Source organism: Eutrigla gurnardus (genome assembly GCF_963514095.1).
Source record: "Eutrigla gurnardus genome assembly, chromosome: 7".
Classification (NCBI taxonomy): domain Eukaryota; kingdom Metazoa; phylum Chordata; class Actinopteri; order Perciformes; family Triglidae; genus Eutrigla; species Eutrigla gurnardus.
Window position 1 is genome coordinate 16,470,738 of NC_139921.1, and position 19,018 is coordinate 16,489,755.

General features: G+C 40.7%; 2 protein-coding genes across 2 annotated transcripts in view; both read left to right on the plus strand.

Moving 5' to 3' along the window:
• LOC311015766 (protein NLRC3-like) overlaps window positions 1-19,018 on the plus strand; it is a 39,542-nt gene that overhangs the window by 15,656 nt on the left and 4,868 nt on the right. The window lies entirely within an intron of this gene.
• Window positions 5,766-18,996, plus strand: LOC311015844 (uncharacterized protein; the record flags this gene model as incomplete). Its single annotated transcript, XM_084013285.1, has 7 exons — window positions 5,766-5,865; window positions 13,551-13,653; window positions 14,944-15,066; window positions 15,733-15,855; window positions 18,175-18,241; window positions 18,398-18,562; window positions 18,982-18,996. 7 exons carry the CDS (start codon window positions 5,766-5,768, stop codon window positions 18,994-18,996), a joined length of 696 nt encoding a protein of 231 aa, XP_083869411.1.

The window sequence follows — 19,018 nt, forward strand, 5'->3', positions numbered from 1 at the left end:
CCTTGGGAAAAGGACTTTGCTTGAAATCCCAAACATCAAATTCAAAATCAGATTCATGACCTTTGCTGGATTCTCCATCTGGAAAGAATAGTGACTTTCCTTGTTTTAGTATCTCTTCAAATCCTGCCTGAATGTTAACTGAGATCTTTCTTGTTCCCCCACCTTGCTTTGCTCTGACCTGTTTTGTTATTTTGTCATCAGTGTGAACCCATCCTATTTCAATACTTCTTGTCAATGTTTTTGCTCTAGCTTTTTTGGTATTGTTGGAGGTTTCTGGCTCCTCCTCCCCTGTGTGGTTTTCCTTTCTGAGTTTGAGCTTCTCCCTTAGCTTTTCAAAAAGTCCCTGCTTTCGCTTCGATGACTGTGTTTGACGCTTGCAAAAGTTGAACAAAGCAATCCTGTCTCCATATGATGGAAGATAATTTGCCAGTTGAGCATCTTCCATTAGCAGGATGACCTCTCTGTCAATCTGTAAATAGGGAAGACACATGTCTGTTAACTTAAGATGTAAGAGGGCAATAAAGAGGAGGAGAGGAGTGGGAGGAAAACAATAGCCAAAAACAGTGTGTATCAAAAATGTCTCCTAAACATTCTGTTAAATCCAAATCATTTCCAGGCCTGGAAAAAATGTCTAAATTCATTACTTTTCCAGAAATTTCATGACCATGGGAACCCTGCTTTCAATGTAGAAGTAAAAACAAAATGACTGAAGGAAAAGTCGAAAAAATAAATACCATTGTATAAGCTAAGTAGGCCAGTTATTACCACTATCACATCTGTGCTATATATGAGTTAGATGGTTTTGTCTAAAGTATACAATAGATAAACAAGCAGTGATGTCCAGTCAGTTCAAAAACATATCATCAGCAAAACTGTTAGTTTTAAAAAAGGATTGCACAATTGCACTGAAAACTGTCTGCTTCTGGACAATGACTTAGACACGGAAAATGAAAAAAGGAGGATGAGAAGACATGCATAAGTTTTTCGAAAGAAGATTTAACCTGCATTCTATCAAATATCTTGGTTACTAATTATGGGCAAGAAAATGTATTTCTGAAGATCCCTTTCAGGGTTGTACAAACTAGGAAACTAACTAGCCTAATTAACCAGTTCATCTTGTACTCATAGCAGTACCTTTTGCTCTTCAATCCAATTGATTGTTTCCTCTGAGGCACCTCGACCTCTCAGGAAAGTCACTATATCTGACAGTTTCTCTGCCATCATGGATCTGTGGAGTAGAATAAACGGTGGGACAGCTTAATTTCAGTGAACTCAAGAGTCACAGATAAGAAGATATATAAGAAGGAAAAAACTATAAAAAATTTAATATGCAGATATGTCATGTATAAGAATTATGAAGACTCCCTGTAAATTCATTACAAAGGTTTACAATGATCTTTTTAATAGTGAGTTTCATTGAAATACAAAAAGGTGAGAGCAAAGCTGGTGAACGAAAGAAATATAACATTATTTTTTGATTATTTCATGTCAGATGAAGACAAATGTCTTGCCCTTGTCCTTAACTGGTCTTAAATCAACATCACCTCCTAGTTTTGTGAAAGAAGCGGTACACAAGACAAAACTAGAGCATCATTGTGAAATGGAATGAGGCGCATTAATTGTTTTATTTCAAGTATCTTGTTTTCATAATTGTTGGAAACAAAAATTGAAATGAAAAATGAGATATGATTAATTGTCCAGCCTTACTTTGTGGTGCGTTTATGTATTTTTAAAGATGCAGCAAAAAGAAAGTTATATGAGAAAGAAAAGTTGTTTTTCATCAGATGTTCAGGATTAGCACAGGCTTTTGCAATTGCTGTTAAGCAATATGGAGCTGCTGTGTAAAGCAATATAATCTATGCCTTCCCAAAAATGTCCACAGCTCATTGGTAACATTGTTGACTTAAAGCTGTAACTTTATCAGTACAGTATTTTTGACCAAACTATAAGTATGTAGTATGTAAACAAAATGGCACTAGGTTTATACTATACATATCTAACCTACTGCCCATGGGCTACCTACTGAATACAGACCCATTTTTAATGATCTTGAGAATATTGCTAATAAAATATAAAGTATATCAAACCAGTATATTTGATTTGATGCATACCTATTCCTACTATGTTCCTCTTCTTTTGTCACTTATGAGCAGTTGCCATGTAGCTCAGGGTGCATAGTCATTGATTCAATTTATCTCGATGTATGACAACATAAAATATTGATTTTGTTAACTCTATTATCCTGTGAACATGCATCTTGCCTTGCTACCATTTACCAACAAACATGCTGCTAAAAAGTAAGTCTGAACATCCTGGAACTGGAGCTAACGTTAGTTCCATTCAGTCTTTGTTTACCTGGGCTGCTGTTTTCATCTGAAAAGCTCCGGTGCTCCCTTGCCTGGGAAAGAGACAGAGACAGAGCCGGTGACTGCTAGCAGCCTAATTTGAGTGGGTCATGCTAAAAAGATGGTACTGTTAACGTTAGCCTTATTTTGAGTAACGTTAAGTAACGTTAGATATAGGCCTACTGTGGGTCATGGACCGGATCATTTGGACAATCAATAACAATGTAGACCACAACCCCATTTAATGTCACATCATATCTGTTGTAACGTTAATTATGTTAGGCTAAACGCTACATGACATGATAATGTTACGACTTTATTCTCGTAATATTACGACTTTATTCTCGTAGACCTAATATTATGACTTTTTTCTCGTAATATTCTGACTTTTTTCTCGTAATGTTACGACTTTATTCTCATAATGTTACGACTTTATTCTCGTATACCTAATATTATGACTTTATTCTCGTAATGTTACGACTTTATTCTCGTATACCTAATATTACGACTTTATTCTCGTAATGTTATGACTTTATTCTCGTAATTTAATTATTTTTTTTTAGTCTGGCCCTAATACTCCGTCGTAATTTCAGGACTTCTTTTGTGGAATTATAATTTTTTTTTTCCTTACTGTATTCAAATGTGGCCTAATAATGTGTGCTGTGTTTACATTATATTACTGTACTAAACTGAACAACACAGACTGAAGGTTTGATCCAGATCAAAACCAAGATTGGATTACGTGATCTGATTTCAGAATCTGTTTTTCCTTTTGAAAACCACATTTTCAATATTTAATCCATCAGAAACCCTAAATCCAATGGGATTCCTTCTGAAAAACTGGGCCCTGGATGCCATTATTCCTGCAGCACCGTGGACAAACGCCACATCAGTGAAAGTGGCAGTGAGCTGAAGCAGGTGGTGAAACATCAGAATTCAGGGTTCATTGTGATATTTACAAAGAAGAATAAAGCACCGACTGTTTGGAAGAGAGAGCCTGACAAATGTTGTTCTCTGACCTCGTTGACAAAAACATAATGAAGGAGTCTCATTCTCCGCTGGTGAAAGGAGGACTAACCCCTCACCTGCTCTCCACTTTGCTTCTTTTTTTACAGGAAAGATTTGTTTACGTTTAGACAAGAAGTCAGCAGCTCTACCAGTTAATGACGTGTTATGTCATGTATTTTATAACAGCCAGGAGGTCGAGTGGGATGTCTTGTGGCGATCTAGCCGCAGCACTGAGTGACCACTCTGGTCTCCTGCGAGGCTTTTCCGAGAGGAGCCGGTGGTGCTCTGAGCAGGGACTGAAAGATTTCTGCCCAGACAGCCAGCTTTAAGTTGCTGTGGCAGTCATAGTCCGTCGTCATTATTGTTGACCTCGTATGTGAGCATTTGATAACTATTCATTATTAGTATAATAAGTATATGTTATCAGTTCAGATGTGTCCAGATGTGTGATTAATGAACAAAAGGCCCATTAGTGTGAGGCTGTATCACTGCATGGTCCGGATTACCTGAAAGCCTACCTGAGACATTTAGGAGGAGCTCTAAAACACTGTTCATAAACGCTCCGACAGCGTCTGACGCTCGCGTTTTGAAAAGCCTCGCAGGAGACCCAAGTGGTCACTCAGTGCTGCCGCTATATCGCCACAAGACATCCCACTCGACCTCCTGGCTATAGATAAAGACATTGTAATCGGTCTACGGAGCAGATCAACCTCGCCTAGGGCAGCCAATGGGCTAGAACTGGCCCTGACTGCCAATATCTCTAAAAACAGACTGGGAGGTAGAACCTTCAGATACTGGGCTCCTTTACTGTGGAACCAGCTCTCTCCATGGGCCAGAGAGGCAGACACTCTAACTACATTTAAGTAGAGAGACCCCCCCTCTCCTCTCCTTACCTCTCGCACCTTGTAGTTTGGCCTTGGCGTCTCGCACTCTCTCGGTTTCCACAGATCCTCCACAGCTCCATCCCTCTGCACCAACCGCTGCCTGCATCGCCCCCCTTCCCCCCGCTGTTAAACTGGCCCGCCCTCCCTGTTCACGACCCAGTCTGCCACCCACTACTCCCATTAAGCTGGCCTGCTCTCCCTGCCTTTCCTGCCCACCTGAAGTTGCCTTCGTCACCTCCTGTCAACCATTTCCATGTTTTTCCATATTCTCTGTCATAAACTGTTTTCTTGTCCGTATACAACATCTATTGCGCGTCTGCCTGTCCTGGGTGAGGGATCCCTCCTCTGTTGCTCACCCTGATGTTTCTCCAATTTTTGCCCAGTTAAAGGGCTATTCCTGGGAGTTTTTCCTCAGTGGATGTGAGGGTTTGAGGGAAGAGGATGTTGTTATGATGCTCATGCTATGTAAGGCCCTTTGAGACAAACTGTTTGTAAAAACAGGCTATACAAATAAAATGGCCTTGCTTGACCCGCTTGGACTGTAATTCATATTCATGCTACTAGTTTGATCATTGCCTGACTACATGAATAGTTGCACAGAGGAGATGTTTCAAGTCTTATAGTCTTACGGTATAGGGTATATGCAAATTTGATGTGTTTAGGCCATTTATAAGATCTAGTTAACATCATTAAAAGTAATTTTTAAAGAAAAGAAAAAAACAAAAGCAAAGAGAGATTTTGCAGCAGGGAAAGTATGCTCTACTCACTCACTAATTTCAGGAAAGCATTCTCTACTGAAGAGTGATCCAACCAACATGTATGAAACCCTCACATTGCTGTACTTAGAGTAGCCTATGAGAAAATAGCACCTGCCATGTGGTTTCTGTGTAATTAAATAATAAAAACATTTAATAACTCTCTGCATGACACATTCTTGTCCATTTAAAGAGGTATATTATTACATTACTGCATTGCTTGTGTTTTGTCCTGGGATGACAATACAAGACTTCCATGAATGTGCATTTGAGAGAGGTAAGTTTGCTTTGCTTTGCTTTGTATTCCAGCCTGTTATGAGCAAATTTCTATACTATAGATCCATTTCATAACATGTTCCAACAATATGATTTGCTTGTACAGCACCTTAAAAAACTCATTCATAGGCACACCCAGCCTCGCTTTCAATATAACACACTTGCATTCTGTAATCACCGTCAGTACCTAACTAATAATATGAAAACAATATAAAATATCTTTCAACAAGAAAAAAAATCTTTTTTTCTTGTTGAAAGATAGTTTACTGTAAGTGGATCAACAGATGCGCAATGTTCAGCTGTCAGAAATTAAAAACTAGCCTCATCTCTTTTCATATTTGGTTGTGATCACTCCTATTCCTAAATAAAGTAAATCTATATTGTGCACAAATCCTTCTGTACTAATTGACATTTCTTTTACAGACTTCACAAACTGTCAGGAGACTGTATGCAAAGCACCTGGAGAAACAAATTGAGCTGACAGACATTAAAATGAAATGAAAGAGGAGAAAGCTCCAAGAAATGGAGCTGGATCTCGAGAAAAACCCCAGAACAATGAGGAAACTGGACCTGGAAATCCAGAAACTACAAAGAGAAGTGAGTATTTCAGTGCACACAGTAACCATAACTGCAATACAGTGTTTTAATCTTTGTTGCATTTGCTCTCTCTATTCCAAGATCCAAGAAACCAAGAGAAATTATTGCCAAATAAAGGGGGGGGGCTCTCCTTTCTTAGGCCTGCAATGTTGTGCAGTACTGCGCATGCAGCAATTACATCACAGGCCCTGTCCGGGGAAACCCTCAGGTGGTGCAGGCACTGAAAGGGAGATTTCAGAAGGCCAAAGGTCATCTCGATTCGAGCCCTTGTCCTGTTGTGCGCATGGTTGTAGGCCTGCTGTGGTGGGGTTTGGGGGTCCGCAAGGGGAGTCAGGAGGAATGACTCACAGGCATAGCCTTTGTCTGCCAGCAGCACACCAAAGAATTTGCTTAGAGAATCTGTATCTCTCAATGAGAGAGTCATCTCCAAAGGCCAATGGGTCTGACATATCCCGGAAGACTCTTTCGTGCCTAAATGCTCATCTGAGGATTAGGGCTTCCTCATCCAGTACATCCTCCAAAAGAGGACAAGCCATTATGTAGAGAGATTTCATTGAAAACACCTTGGCAACTTCATCAGCTGTGTTTTGTAATCTCAATTACTGCAATAAAACACATTTATGAAACCTCTGATGACAATTTGACAAGCAGTCTTCTTAGCATAGCTATATGACACTTGGCCCGAGTAATGATACTACCATTTGAATCAATATAAAAAGACTGTTGCAATAACAGCCAACAGATTTAAATGAAATGAAAAATTACAATATATATGTAATATTTGAATGCAGTATAATTAAAATGATGCAAGATACTTAATAAGACCATGGACATGCTGTAAAACACATTAATTCCTCACAGGATTGACGGTGGAAATACAAGTGAATCTCCAGTGGTGGAAAGTAACGGAGTAAATTTACTTAAGTACTGTACTTAAGTACATATCCAGAGGATTTGTACTTGACTTGAGTATTAGATTTCTTTGGTACTCATTACTCTTACTTGAATACATTTCCAAGACAAATACTTTTACTCGAGTTAATTTCTAGAAAGGCTGAAAAGTACTTGTTACTTTCAGGTCCGCTCTTTTTTTTCTTTCTTTTTTTTTAAAATACTATTGGACACAAGCCGTTTGTCAAAGAAGGAAACCTATCACAGTGCACGCTCTCCACTGGGATCTACATAAAAGCGGAAATACGTAATCCCTCCCCATAAGGATACCGCAAAAGTAGCCACGCTCTCGACTGTGTTTGTCAACACAAAACTGCAACAATGGCTGAGTCTCAGACTGAGTGTGATAATGATCCGGAGGAACTTTCAGAAAATCCTTGGCCTTATCTGGACTCCATGTTTGAGTTTTACAGAGTAAAAAACATGGACACAGACAAACAGTCATATATTTTCAAATGTGTATTGTGTTTGCCGAAGGAAAAGTATCTCTGCTTTCAACAACTCCACGTCCAACTTAAAGAAACACGTTGACGTAAGTTAACCAGACTTTCACCATGTTTTTATCTATTTGTCTCGGTCAATGTCATCATGTTGTGAGAATGTGAGTGTGTGTTGATCACAAAAACTACATTTTGTAGGAAGTGGCGTTGTGTGTGTGTGTGTGTGTGTGTGTGTGTGTGTGTGTGTGTGTGTGTGTGTGTGTGTGTGTTGTGGTTTGAAATGATGGCCGAATTAAATGCTCTCATAACGTAACGTTATTTGTTATTAACACTCACCAAACTTTTGTAGACCCCCTTGCTTTGCTTTAGTTAATCCATTTGCCATATTACTGAGAAGTGCTGTTCTAGTATAATCCTGGAACGCTGCTTTTGGGCTGAATAAGCTGGATGTATACTTTGTCGTACAACATCCTTGTACAACTATTTTAAGCCTAGAACCATTCATTTTATTTGAAATTTACTCTTACTCTTACTTTTACTTAAAGTAAATTTAAAAGCATGTACTTTTGGATACTTAAGTACCTTTAAAAGCAAGTACTTTTTTACTCTTACTCGAGTACCATGTCGACTGAGCTACTTTTACTTGTAACGGAGTAAATTTTGACCAGTAGTATTTGTACTCTTACTCAAGTACTGGGGTCGAGTACTCTGTCCATCTCTGTCTACCTGTTGATTTGATAGTTTACCAATAAACTTTATGAAGCATGTTTATGATTGTATTGCTTCAGATTTATTGCATTTAGTCCTTTTATCTGCCCTTGGGCCTTGGAAGCTGCAGATGAAGCCTCTCCTATAAAAGAATCACCTTGATACCTCATTCCTCAGGCCCTACAGGTCCAAATCCAATCTGCCCTTTCCAAGTCAATTCATTGAAAAGTTTGACTTCCAACAACAACAATTTCAACAATTTGGATTTCGAACCACAGCAAAGAGACCGCCCTAATGAGGGTTTGAAATGATATTGGTTTTCATACAGATTGCAGCAAAATCTTCGTTCTAGTTGTACTGGACCGTAGTGCTGCGTTTGATACAGTAGACCACGACATACTAGGCAGTCTGGAAACATGGGTGGGGCTATCTGGCACAGTCCTAAACTGGTTTAAATCATACTTGACAGAGAATACATTGTATCTATTGTTAACCATGCATCTGAGTGAACAAAAATGACATGTGGAGCTCCCCAGGGGTCGATCCTTGGGCCTTGTTCAATCACTACATGCCGCCAATAGATCAAATTATGCAGAAGCACAATATTACACTGACGATACACAGACCTCTATAGCTTTATTAAAGGGATAGTTCGGAATTTTGGACATAATATTTTCCAAGTCAGCCGGTGTGTTGGAGACGTCTGGAGACGTTTTCAAGAAATTTCATTCAGTTCTTTAGTTGCCGAGTTCGCTTGTGCTATGGCTAGCGCAAGTCAATGGTTCTAGCTAGCATGGCATTAAAAACACTCATACCGACTCCACAGTGCACCCCAGGCAAATCAATTAAAACACTAGACTGTCGATGTACATATCTGTGTTGATAGAATAATATTTGAAACAAAACTAACTGAATCATCCATTTTTTGAGGGACTAGTTTCTCAGCAGCAGCGGAATTTTACTTTGCTCCGTCGGACTCAAGACTCAAAAGACGAGCTGCTCGGAATCCATCCGGTAAATACACACCGGAACACCGCCGATTTGTCGGCCCTTATACCCCCAAGGCTGTCTGAAAAGCCCTCAGAGCTCACACAAACGCAGCACATGGCCACACGAACCCACAAATACGCACCGCGAACCCGAACCTCTGCTCAGTCCGGAGAACCGTAAACCCTCGGACGCGTTGCGGGGGATTCCCTCCTGGCACCACCAGTCTCCGTTTGTTCGGTCCCGGTTCTCAGCTCCAGCAGGGGCTATCTCGGTCTCCACAGACGCTCGTTCACGTTCTGCCCTTTGAGCATCCCTCTCGCGCAATTCTTCCTCTGTATATTCAGGCTCGTACAGGTACGGTTGGGTTTGGGTGGAAAAAAACTCCTCATCAGAGTCTTCAAAAGATTCAGTATATTCTCCAAAAGTGTCCATTTCTGTGAGATTGAAGAAACTAGCGCTGCAGGCTACTCTGCGTCTGTAGCAATGACAGCACGTAAACAAAGTATTATAGAACCGGTAACTTATAAGTGCTAGGTGATATCAGTCCGCCGCTGCGATAGCCTACTAGGAAGTATGACCCGCTGCTGCTGCTGCTGAAACACAGATATGTACATCGATAGTCTGCCGTTACAATGGATTTGCCTAGGGTGCACTGTGGAGTGGGCAAGACTGTTTTAATGCCCGTCTAGCTAAGAACCGTTGACTTGCGCTAGCCATAGCATAAGCAAACTCGGCAACTAGAAGAACTGAATGAAATGTCTTGAAAATGTCTCCAGACGTCTGGAACACACCGGCTGAGTTGGAAAATAGGTCTTATGTCCAAAATTCCGAAATACCCCTTTAACTGATAATTATGACCCACTAGACTCACTTTTTATCTGCAATTAACAAATTAATGACTGGATGTGCCACAATTACAACTAAAAAAAATGAAACAGAAATACCGCTTACCTTGAATCTCTAACTGGAGACTAAAGACCAAGTCAGAAATCTTGGTATCGTTCTAGATTCTGACCTTGACTTCAACAAACACATCAAGAACGTTCAAATAACTGTCTGCTATCACCTCAAAAATATTGCAAGAATTAAGTAATGATGTCCCAGCATGACCTTGAGAAACTTCTTCATGCATTTATTTGTAGTAGACTCGACTACTGTAACAGTATCTTTACAGGTCTCCTGAAAAAATCTATTCGACCACTGCAGTTAATCCAGAATGCTGCTATCAGGGTGCTATGAACCCGGCAGACCCCTCAGGTTTTCCACTGCTGGTTTGCTTTAAGGAATCTAGTTTTTACTGTGTTATTTATCTGTTAATATTTTCTTACCATTTTGATGTATTTCCACTGTTCTCACTCCTCCTATTTTTAATCTTGTGGACTTCTTGTCTGTATTTCTGGTACACTTTCATGGTAGATAGTTTTACCTTTACTGTATTCTTTTTTGTTCTGTGAAGGCCTTTGATTGCCCTTGTGTGTGATTGGTGCCATATATCATATCCAAAAGATTATGTTGCCATGGTGATGAATAGACTCTGATCCCTGGTTAATTCCTGGTGTAAGAGATCTGCTAAACATCGTCCTGTCGTCTCTCCTGCATGTGAACAGTTTGGTAAGTGACAGTTTTTGATATTTGGAACATACAAGAATGTGACAATGTTCAGTCTTTACTGCAGTAAATGTACTGAAGCTGTAAAATACAGCTTTCACCTGAATGCATCAGTAAGAATAATCTAAGCATATCATGTATTATAGTACAACACTGTGTACTTTTACTATGGATACTTTAAAGGAGTCATCACCTGGAAATCGCAATTTCTCTTGTTAAAACATGCATATCTGTGTTTGACCTCAGTTGAAACTTGCCTGAAAGGCTGGAGTTTGAAAGTGGCGCCGTTTTTTCGCTTCTGCTCTTTTTCCGAACAGGAATAGCACACAAGGGTGTGCATTCCTAAAGCACGAGATTTTGATTCTGCGCCTTCGGTGACGTCACCGTGGCGGCTACTTGCATAAGCCCACCCCTCTTTCACCACCCAACCCCGCCCCGTCCGCTACCTGAAATCGCCGAAGCGCCGCCATTATGTTTTGGAGTCTGCATGCAGGCAAGCCCCCCCGGCTCTGTCCTTCCTGCGGCGAATCAACGCGCGCCTCATTACATATTATACAATGCACATCCGGACCAGTCAAAACCTCGCGCGTAATCTCGCGTGATAAAATCGCGGTACGAAAAAGGGTCAGAACAAGCTCAATGTTTGATTAAATTTTTTTTTTTTTTTTCTAATAAGTTTTACGAATTGATCCAAAGCGATCCAAGGGGGGCTGGATACGTATAAAACCAGGTGATGACTCCTTTAAGTACAATTAGCTGATTACAAAGCAGAACTTTCGTATTTTTATTTTTGTGAAAAACAGTAAATAAAAACATACTACAGAATTACATGTCGCCCAATAAACTGTAAAGAAAAAAAAAGATTGTAAAAAAAATAACTATAACCATACAAATTCAACGAATGTGATTCAAATTCAGTTTTTAATGCAATAACGGAAGTTGAGGAATTCTAATTCAACTATAAATTATTCAAGCTCGTTTCTATGTCGCATACTTCGGCCCAAACAAAGTCCACTACCAACTTGACATAATAAACTGAGTAGCTAATCATCAGCTTTAATGTATGACCAATGAAGATAATAGTTGCATGGTAGTCCTCGAGAAGTTCCTCGGCTCTCGTCCCCATGGTACTCGTAGTCCACCTCTCTTCATGTTGATGAAAAATGCCTTCTTGTCAACAACAGTGAAAGGACAGTAATTACCCACATTCAGAGTTCTACCTCCCTGGGTCAAAATGTGTCAAACTTGTATGTTATTATTAATAACTTGAGGGTTCATTCCCTCAAAGTTTACATTTGGAAGTGCATTGATATGTATTTAAAAAAGAAACAGCCAATTTTAAGATGTTCTAACATGCGTTCACTAGGAGTATATGTATATTTAATGTGCGTCTCACCTGGATGAGTCTAGACAGGTGGGTCCTCGTCCTCCAGCCAACAGCTCATCCCTTCTCATTGAACCATGTCTACAGCTCTGGAGTGTGACTGACCAATCGCTCCATGAATGTTGCCTCCAGATGTTCAGCGTTGCAACTCAGAAACTTCTCATTTATCTGTCTTGCGTCATGGGTTTTTGTGCTGCATGTTTTGGGAATGTCTTGAATGATGTTTTCTGATTGATGTTATATATGTTATTTTGTCATGTTGATAACTGCTGTGCATGTTTTGCAGATTGCCTTGGCCAGTAACTTTGTCAACTTAGTTTTCATATTTCATATTCTGTTCTGTTTTTAGGGTGACTTCAACATCTGTCTAGGGACTACAGATAAAAAAATAGCCTCTTGGCTAATTCTGGAGCATATACAGCAATGTTATTAATGTGCACTGTCCCTGTTTTCAAATAAACTTATTATTGAGAAGGAGAAAAAATTGACAAATAAATCCTTTACCTCCAACATTTGCAATTAAATTAAAACATACACTTACACTCACCGGCCACTTTATTAGGTACACCTGGCTAGTACCGGGTTGGACCCCCTTTTGCCTTCAGGACTGCCTTAATCCTTGGTGGCATAGATTCAACAAGGTACTGGAAACATTCTTCAGAGAGTTTGGTCCATATTGACATGATAGCATCACGCAGTTGCTGCAGATTTGTCGGCTGCACATCCATGATGCGAATCTCCCGTTCCACCACATCCCAAAGGTGCTCTATTGGATTGAGATCTGGTGACTGTGGAGGCCATTTGAGAACAGTGAACTCATTGTCATGTTCAAGAAACCAGTCTGAGATGATTCGCGCTTTATGACATGGAGCGTTATCCTGCTGGAAGTAGCCATCAGAAGACAGGTACAGTGTGGTCATAAAGGGATGGACATGGTCAGCAACAATACTCAGGTAGGCTGTGGCGTTGACACGATGCTCAATTGGTACTAATGGGCCCAAAGTGTGCCAAGAAAATATCCCCCACACCATTACACTAGCACCACCAGCCTGAACCGTTGACACAAGGCAGGATGGATCCATGCTTTCATGTTGTTGACGCCAAATTCTGACCCACCATCCGAATGTTGCAGCAGAAATCCAGACTCATCAGACCAGGCAACGTTTTTCCAATCTTCTATTGTCCAATTTTGGTGAGCCTGTGCGTAGCCTCAGTTTCCTGTTCTTAGCTGACAGGAGTGGCACCCGGTGTGGTCTTCTCCTGCTGTAGCCCATCCGCCTCAAGGTTCCACGTGTTGTGCGTTCAGATATGCTCTTCTGCATACCTCGGTTGTAACGAGTTACTGTTGCCTTTCTATCAGCTCGAACCAGTCTGGCCATTATCCTCTGACCTCTGGCATCAACAAGGCATTGCACCTTTGAGATTCTCCTGCTGTCGTCTGGACGCTGTACAACTCAAACGGGACCAAAACATTATTGGTCTCACCGTTAACTCGTTCATAGTTTTCAAGAAATGAGGTCCCATTGGAGACACAGGAAGGGGGCGGGTCTTTGCCTCTCTGTTGTCAGTGTTGCCGTAGTGACAGTGTGCGTCTCTGCCAGCAGGTGGAGACTCTGCTATGAATCAGTGTGAGGACCGAGAGGACGGAGTCCTTCCCTCTAAAACCACCCAGGATGGGGGACATGACAGCCAGACCAAAGCTCAGAGGTGAGACGAGGATCTCGAAGTGTCCAGGACTCAGATCCCTCCACCATCATGGTTCTCACTCAACAACATAAATATACATAATATTAACTAGATCGCTTTATTGAGGTTAAAACTGAACCTTGTTATTATCTGACTGTCCTGAGGTGAAGAATCAGGTCTTGGTCCAGACCTTTGTAGTCCATGTAGGGGATGATCTGAATGTGTCGACTCTCCTGTTGAATCCATTTGTTTTCACTTTGGTGAACAATCACTGAGACCAGAAGCTTTAATAGCCTTCAATACTGTTAGTTGTCTGAGAAGAAGAAGCAGTACAGTTTGATGAGTCAAATAAAAAGACATTCGGATTAAATATTAACCTGACACTAGGGGTGTGAATCGTTGGCTTGACAGCGATTCGTTTCTAGGACATTTTTTTTTTTGGAACGATTCGATTCTGCAAACCACGATTCGAGTCAGTAATCTGTATTCTTCTGAAAGGTGAAAAAATAAACAGACCACAGAATTACTTCCATCCATCCATCCATTATCTACCGCTTATCCTGTATTCAGGGTCGCGGGGGGGGCTGGAGCCGATCCCAGCTGTCATTGGGCGAAGGCAGGGTACACCCTGGACAGGACGCCAGTCCATCACAGGGCCAACATGTAGAGACAAACAACCATTCACGCTCACATTCACACAGAATTACTTATTAAACATATTTATTCTATAAAAAAGTCGTCCTGCATAATATTTTATGCTGATTACAAAAATGAAATTATACATTGCTACATGCTGGCAGGGGAGAGAATGTCTTAAAAGTCTTAAAACATTAATCATTATTAAGAATCGTGATTCATAAGATTGAACTCATTTATATCGATTATTGGTGAATCCAAAACGATTAATTGTATTTATTTATTTTAGCAGATCGATTTAGTTGAATTGATAGGACTGACAATCGATTCATCGATGCATCGCATGAGTCGTTACACTACTACCTGACATACACCTGGACCAACACTGTAACCTGCTGACACTTTAGCTGATCAGCTTCAATTATTGAATGAAAGGAATGAAAGTTTAATTGGGAAATTCAGATTCTCTGTTGGTCTGTTGAACCACAAAAACACACGTCCATCAACATTAAGTCAAGTCTGCTGAATGAATAATGTGATGGTCTGAACTGCCAAAAATATTGTGATAATAACGTTTTTTGATAATTTCGTGTTGTGGCTTATATTGTGATGAATGAAGCTTAACTAGTGAGAATCTTGGGAAAGTATTTCCTTAAATTGTATTTATTGTATCAGAATGCAGCAGCAGAGACCAGACTCCCTTGGACCTGGACCTGGACCCAGCTGTGTATCCATAAAGAGTCACCACTCTATGGGTCAATTTATTTTTTTTAAAGCTGAACAAGCTGCTGATGGAAGGTAAGAAATGAAACTCTCCTTACAGGATGAACCAGGTCTAGACTAGCCCCTTAAACAATAACTCTGAGTCCACCAGCCCTGAATCCTGCAAACTGTTAGGTCTTCTGAGCCACAATGATATGAGAGAGAGACAGTGTCGTTTTCGTTTTGTAGTCCATGTAGGGGAAGATCTGAATCTAGTGTCGACTCTCCTGTTGAATCCATTTGTTTTCACTTTGGTGAACAATCACTGAGTCCAGAAGCTTTAATTGCCTTCAATACTGTTAGTTGTCTGAGAAGAAGAAGCAGTAAAGTTTGATCAAATAAATATTCAGATTAAATATTAACCTGACAAACACCTGGACCTGACGCTGTAACCTGCTGACACTTCAGCTGATCAGCTTCAAATATTGAATGATAGGAATAAAAGTTTAACTGGGAAATTCAGATATTTTCAAACCACAAAGCTAACATTATGCTAGCAAAACGCTGAGTCCAGCACTAAGACAGGTGTTCACGGGTCCACAGCGAGGTCTAATGTGACCCAGATCCATTTATAGTATTGATTCTTACACTAGCATCAACTCTTAGAGCAAGACTCAATATAAATCAATATAAAGATAAACAGAGCAAACTGATTCATGAAGCTCAACTAGTTAGAATCTGAAATTGTATTTAATGTATCAGGATGCAGCAGCAGAGACCAGACTCCCCTGGACCTGGACCTGGACCCAGCTGTGTGTCCATGAAGAGTGACTGGTCTATGCCTCGCAATATTAGATTTAAAGCTGACCAAGCTGATGATGGAAGGTAAGAACTGAACCTGAAGCCTCCTTAGAGGATGAATCAGGTCTAGACCAGCCAGAGAAAAGTTAAGAGTCAGTGAGAAGCTAAATTGGCTAACGTGACAGCTACTGCAAGCTCTGCTATGCTAATCTGGGTTTACATCAGAGCTGCTAGAAAACCCAGCATCAGACTCCAAAGGGCTCTGACCAAAATGGGTACTTGATGCATTTGGAGTGAGACCGCTTTGGTCCAAACAGGTAAAGAAATCCAGAGGAATCAGGAACAGGCAACAGATCAAAGTCCAGGAACAGGTACAAAGGGAGAAATGGATACATGTCAGGTACTGGATCAGGCCAGGATTCAGGTTTTCATGGGAAGCAACTTTGATCTTTTCTGACTTTAATCCCTCAAGAGGCCGTTCAAGGCAAGCAAGCAGCAACCAGAGAGACAATCTGTCAATAGTATATCTAGTACAGTTCACCAGCTACACCATCTGGGCCAAGACCTGAATGAGTTTTACTGCAGGTTTGAGAAGCCAACATTCACATAACCAACCAGATTTTGACATTGAAGTGCAAAGTATTTAAATATAAAATATGCATATACAAATATGCCCTCTACTAGTTGAAAGTAGATGAAAACTCCAGTTCTGTAAAGTGAAGCCAACGCTGAAGTGCCTTAAACTGTCATTCTCTCTGGTTGTATAGAAGTCTATGAGAAAATGGTCCTACTTCTCTCTGCTGGCCACCAGGGGGCGACTCCTCTCTGGTTGTATAGAAGTCTATGAGAAAATGGTCCTACTTCTCTCTGCTGGCCACCAGGGGGCGACTCCTCTCTGGTTGTATAGAAGTCTATGAGAAAATGGTCCTACTTCTCTCTGCTGGCCACCAGGGGGTGACTCCTCTCTAGTTGTATAGAAGTCTATGAGAAAATGGTCCTACTTCTCTCTTGATGTATTATCTCAGTAAACATTGTAAACATGAGTTTATGGTCTCAATCTCTAGTTTCAAGTCTTCTTCAATCCAGCATGATGTTCATTTAGTACATTATGATTCATTTAGAGTCAAATAGACCAGAAAGCAGGGGATGCTTTAGGGGGCGGGGCTACCTGCTGATTGACAGGTTGCTTCCACGCTACCAATGCTACTAAGATGACTTTAACACTTAGCTGTAAAGTTGACCTTGAATTATGAAGCTAACTTTGTTAGCAGCTTCACACCAGAATCCACATGGATCCAGATCCAGGTTGCTGCTCTGGGTTCCGCTCTGACGCTTATGTTTGTGCAGAATCCGAGGCTTCAAAAACATAGTCCACAAACCAACAGGTGATGGTGTAACAGGACCAAGGAGGATATGATGCAATTTCCAACTGGTGTCACATATTTGTTTTATTTGAGTTGCGTTTTCTGCAAAATAGAATAGATCGGCTCAGTAACAACACACTTGACAATGGCCGTCTGTGGTTCAGGAGTGAGCAAATCTCACAGAATCCCCAAAATCTGCAATAATGTCAAAAACCCAAAATATCATATCCATAAACCAATACTCAATAATATTCAATAATAACAGTATTAGTATATTCACTTTCAAATCCGTTTTCTTCTTCCAAAATAACCCACTTCCCAGCATAGTATAAACCCAACATTCACATAACCGTCATAATATTACAATATCACTTATTATTCTTCACCACAGAACATTCAGCAGACTATCTGACGCAGCTTAGCTGAGCATAGCGTACCTCATTAAGGCCCTAACATGACTCCTACTCCGCTGCAGCTACTCTCGGACTTCATGCGTTTTGTTGCTAATGCTAATAGCTGCTAACCCACCCACTCTTACTACAAACACACTCAACAAACGTCATAAACACAGTTAAACATCGTCAAAACGTAATCCGAAACATATCTGCCCATAACATCATTCTTACAGTGTGTACACTCCCCATATACCCAACTCACCTGCAAAATAGAATAGATCGGCTCAGTAACAACACACTTGACAATGGCCGTCTGTGGTTCAGGAGTGAGCAAATCTCACAGAATCCCGCACGATCACGTGAGATTTCGGCACAGACAGCACTGTCCTTGGTGGTACTCTGCCATCTACTGGTGGTATACTGGTACTGTTTCCCTTTTTACACTATACTAATACTAATGAATTAAACACCCAAAAATAACCATTTTTTCCCCCAGTAACATATAGAAACACCGCATATGTTCAAAAACACTTTTTCTTAAATTGTCAGCAACTCTTGTTGCGCCACAATGGCACCATGACGACGTCCACTTCTGATCTACAGTCTGTGGTTTAGTGACTCTTTAAACTTGGTTTTCTCCACAGAGTTCAGCAGATCTCAGAGGTTCCGTTGACCCAGCAGCATCAAACAGACCTGGACTCCATATTTATGGTGAGTACATGTACAAGCTCACCTTTCACTATTAACCACATCAACTACAGATTCAATGCTGAACAGGTTCTAGTGGTCTGCATGCTGCTCAGACCCACACATGAATCCCCTGTTGGGTTCTTTAGATTTCATGTTCAGTTTATCCTTCTGTTCCAGCTGCTGGAGGAGAACATCATCATTTTTGTGAAGAACGAGCTGAAGAAGATCCAGAAGGTCCTGAGTCCAGATTACCCAGAATGCTTGGAGAGTGAGGACGAGGAGTTGTTGGACGGTGAGGATGAAGAGCAGAGGAGGAGCAGAGAGGCGTTTCAGAAGATCACAGTGCACTTCCTGAGGAGAATGAAGGAGGAGGAGCTGGCTGACAGTAAGAGGATTTTAACAGATTTAACATGGTGAAAAGAAGAGAAGGAATCAACATGAAGAACATCATATTTCTCCTAATAAGCTGCACACAACTTCAATGTTTAGGTCCTCCGATTACAGCTGACATCATCATAAATATGCGTACACATGATGTCAACCTTTATGTTGTTTTGCTTCAACCATCCAGACGAGTTAGAAGCTTTAAACAGTGAATTTAAACTGTTAGTAACATCTAAATGTCTGCTTGTTACGTGTTCTTTGTCAGAATCGATATTCCAACAGACTCAAGTTCTACAGAGTTCAGACAGGATCACGACCGTTTCAGAGGAACAGGGGTTTCACTTCACCCAGTGACCGTGTTAACTGGTGACTTTCAGCTAGGAACTAAATAGTTGGTAGATGAAAACAAAAATG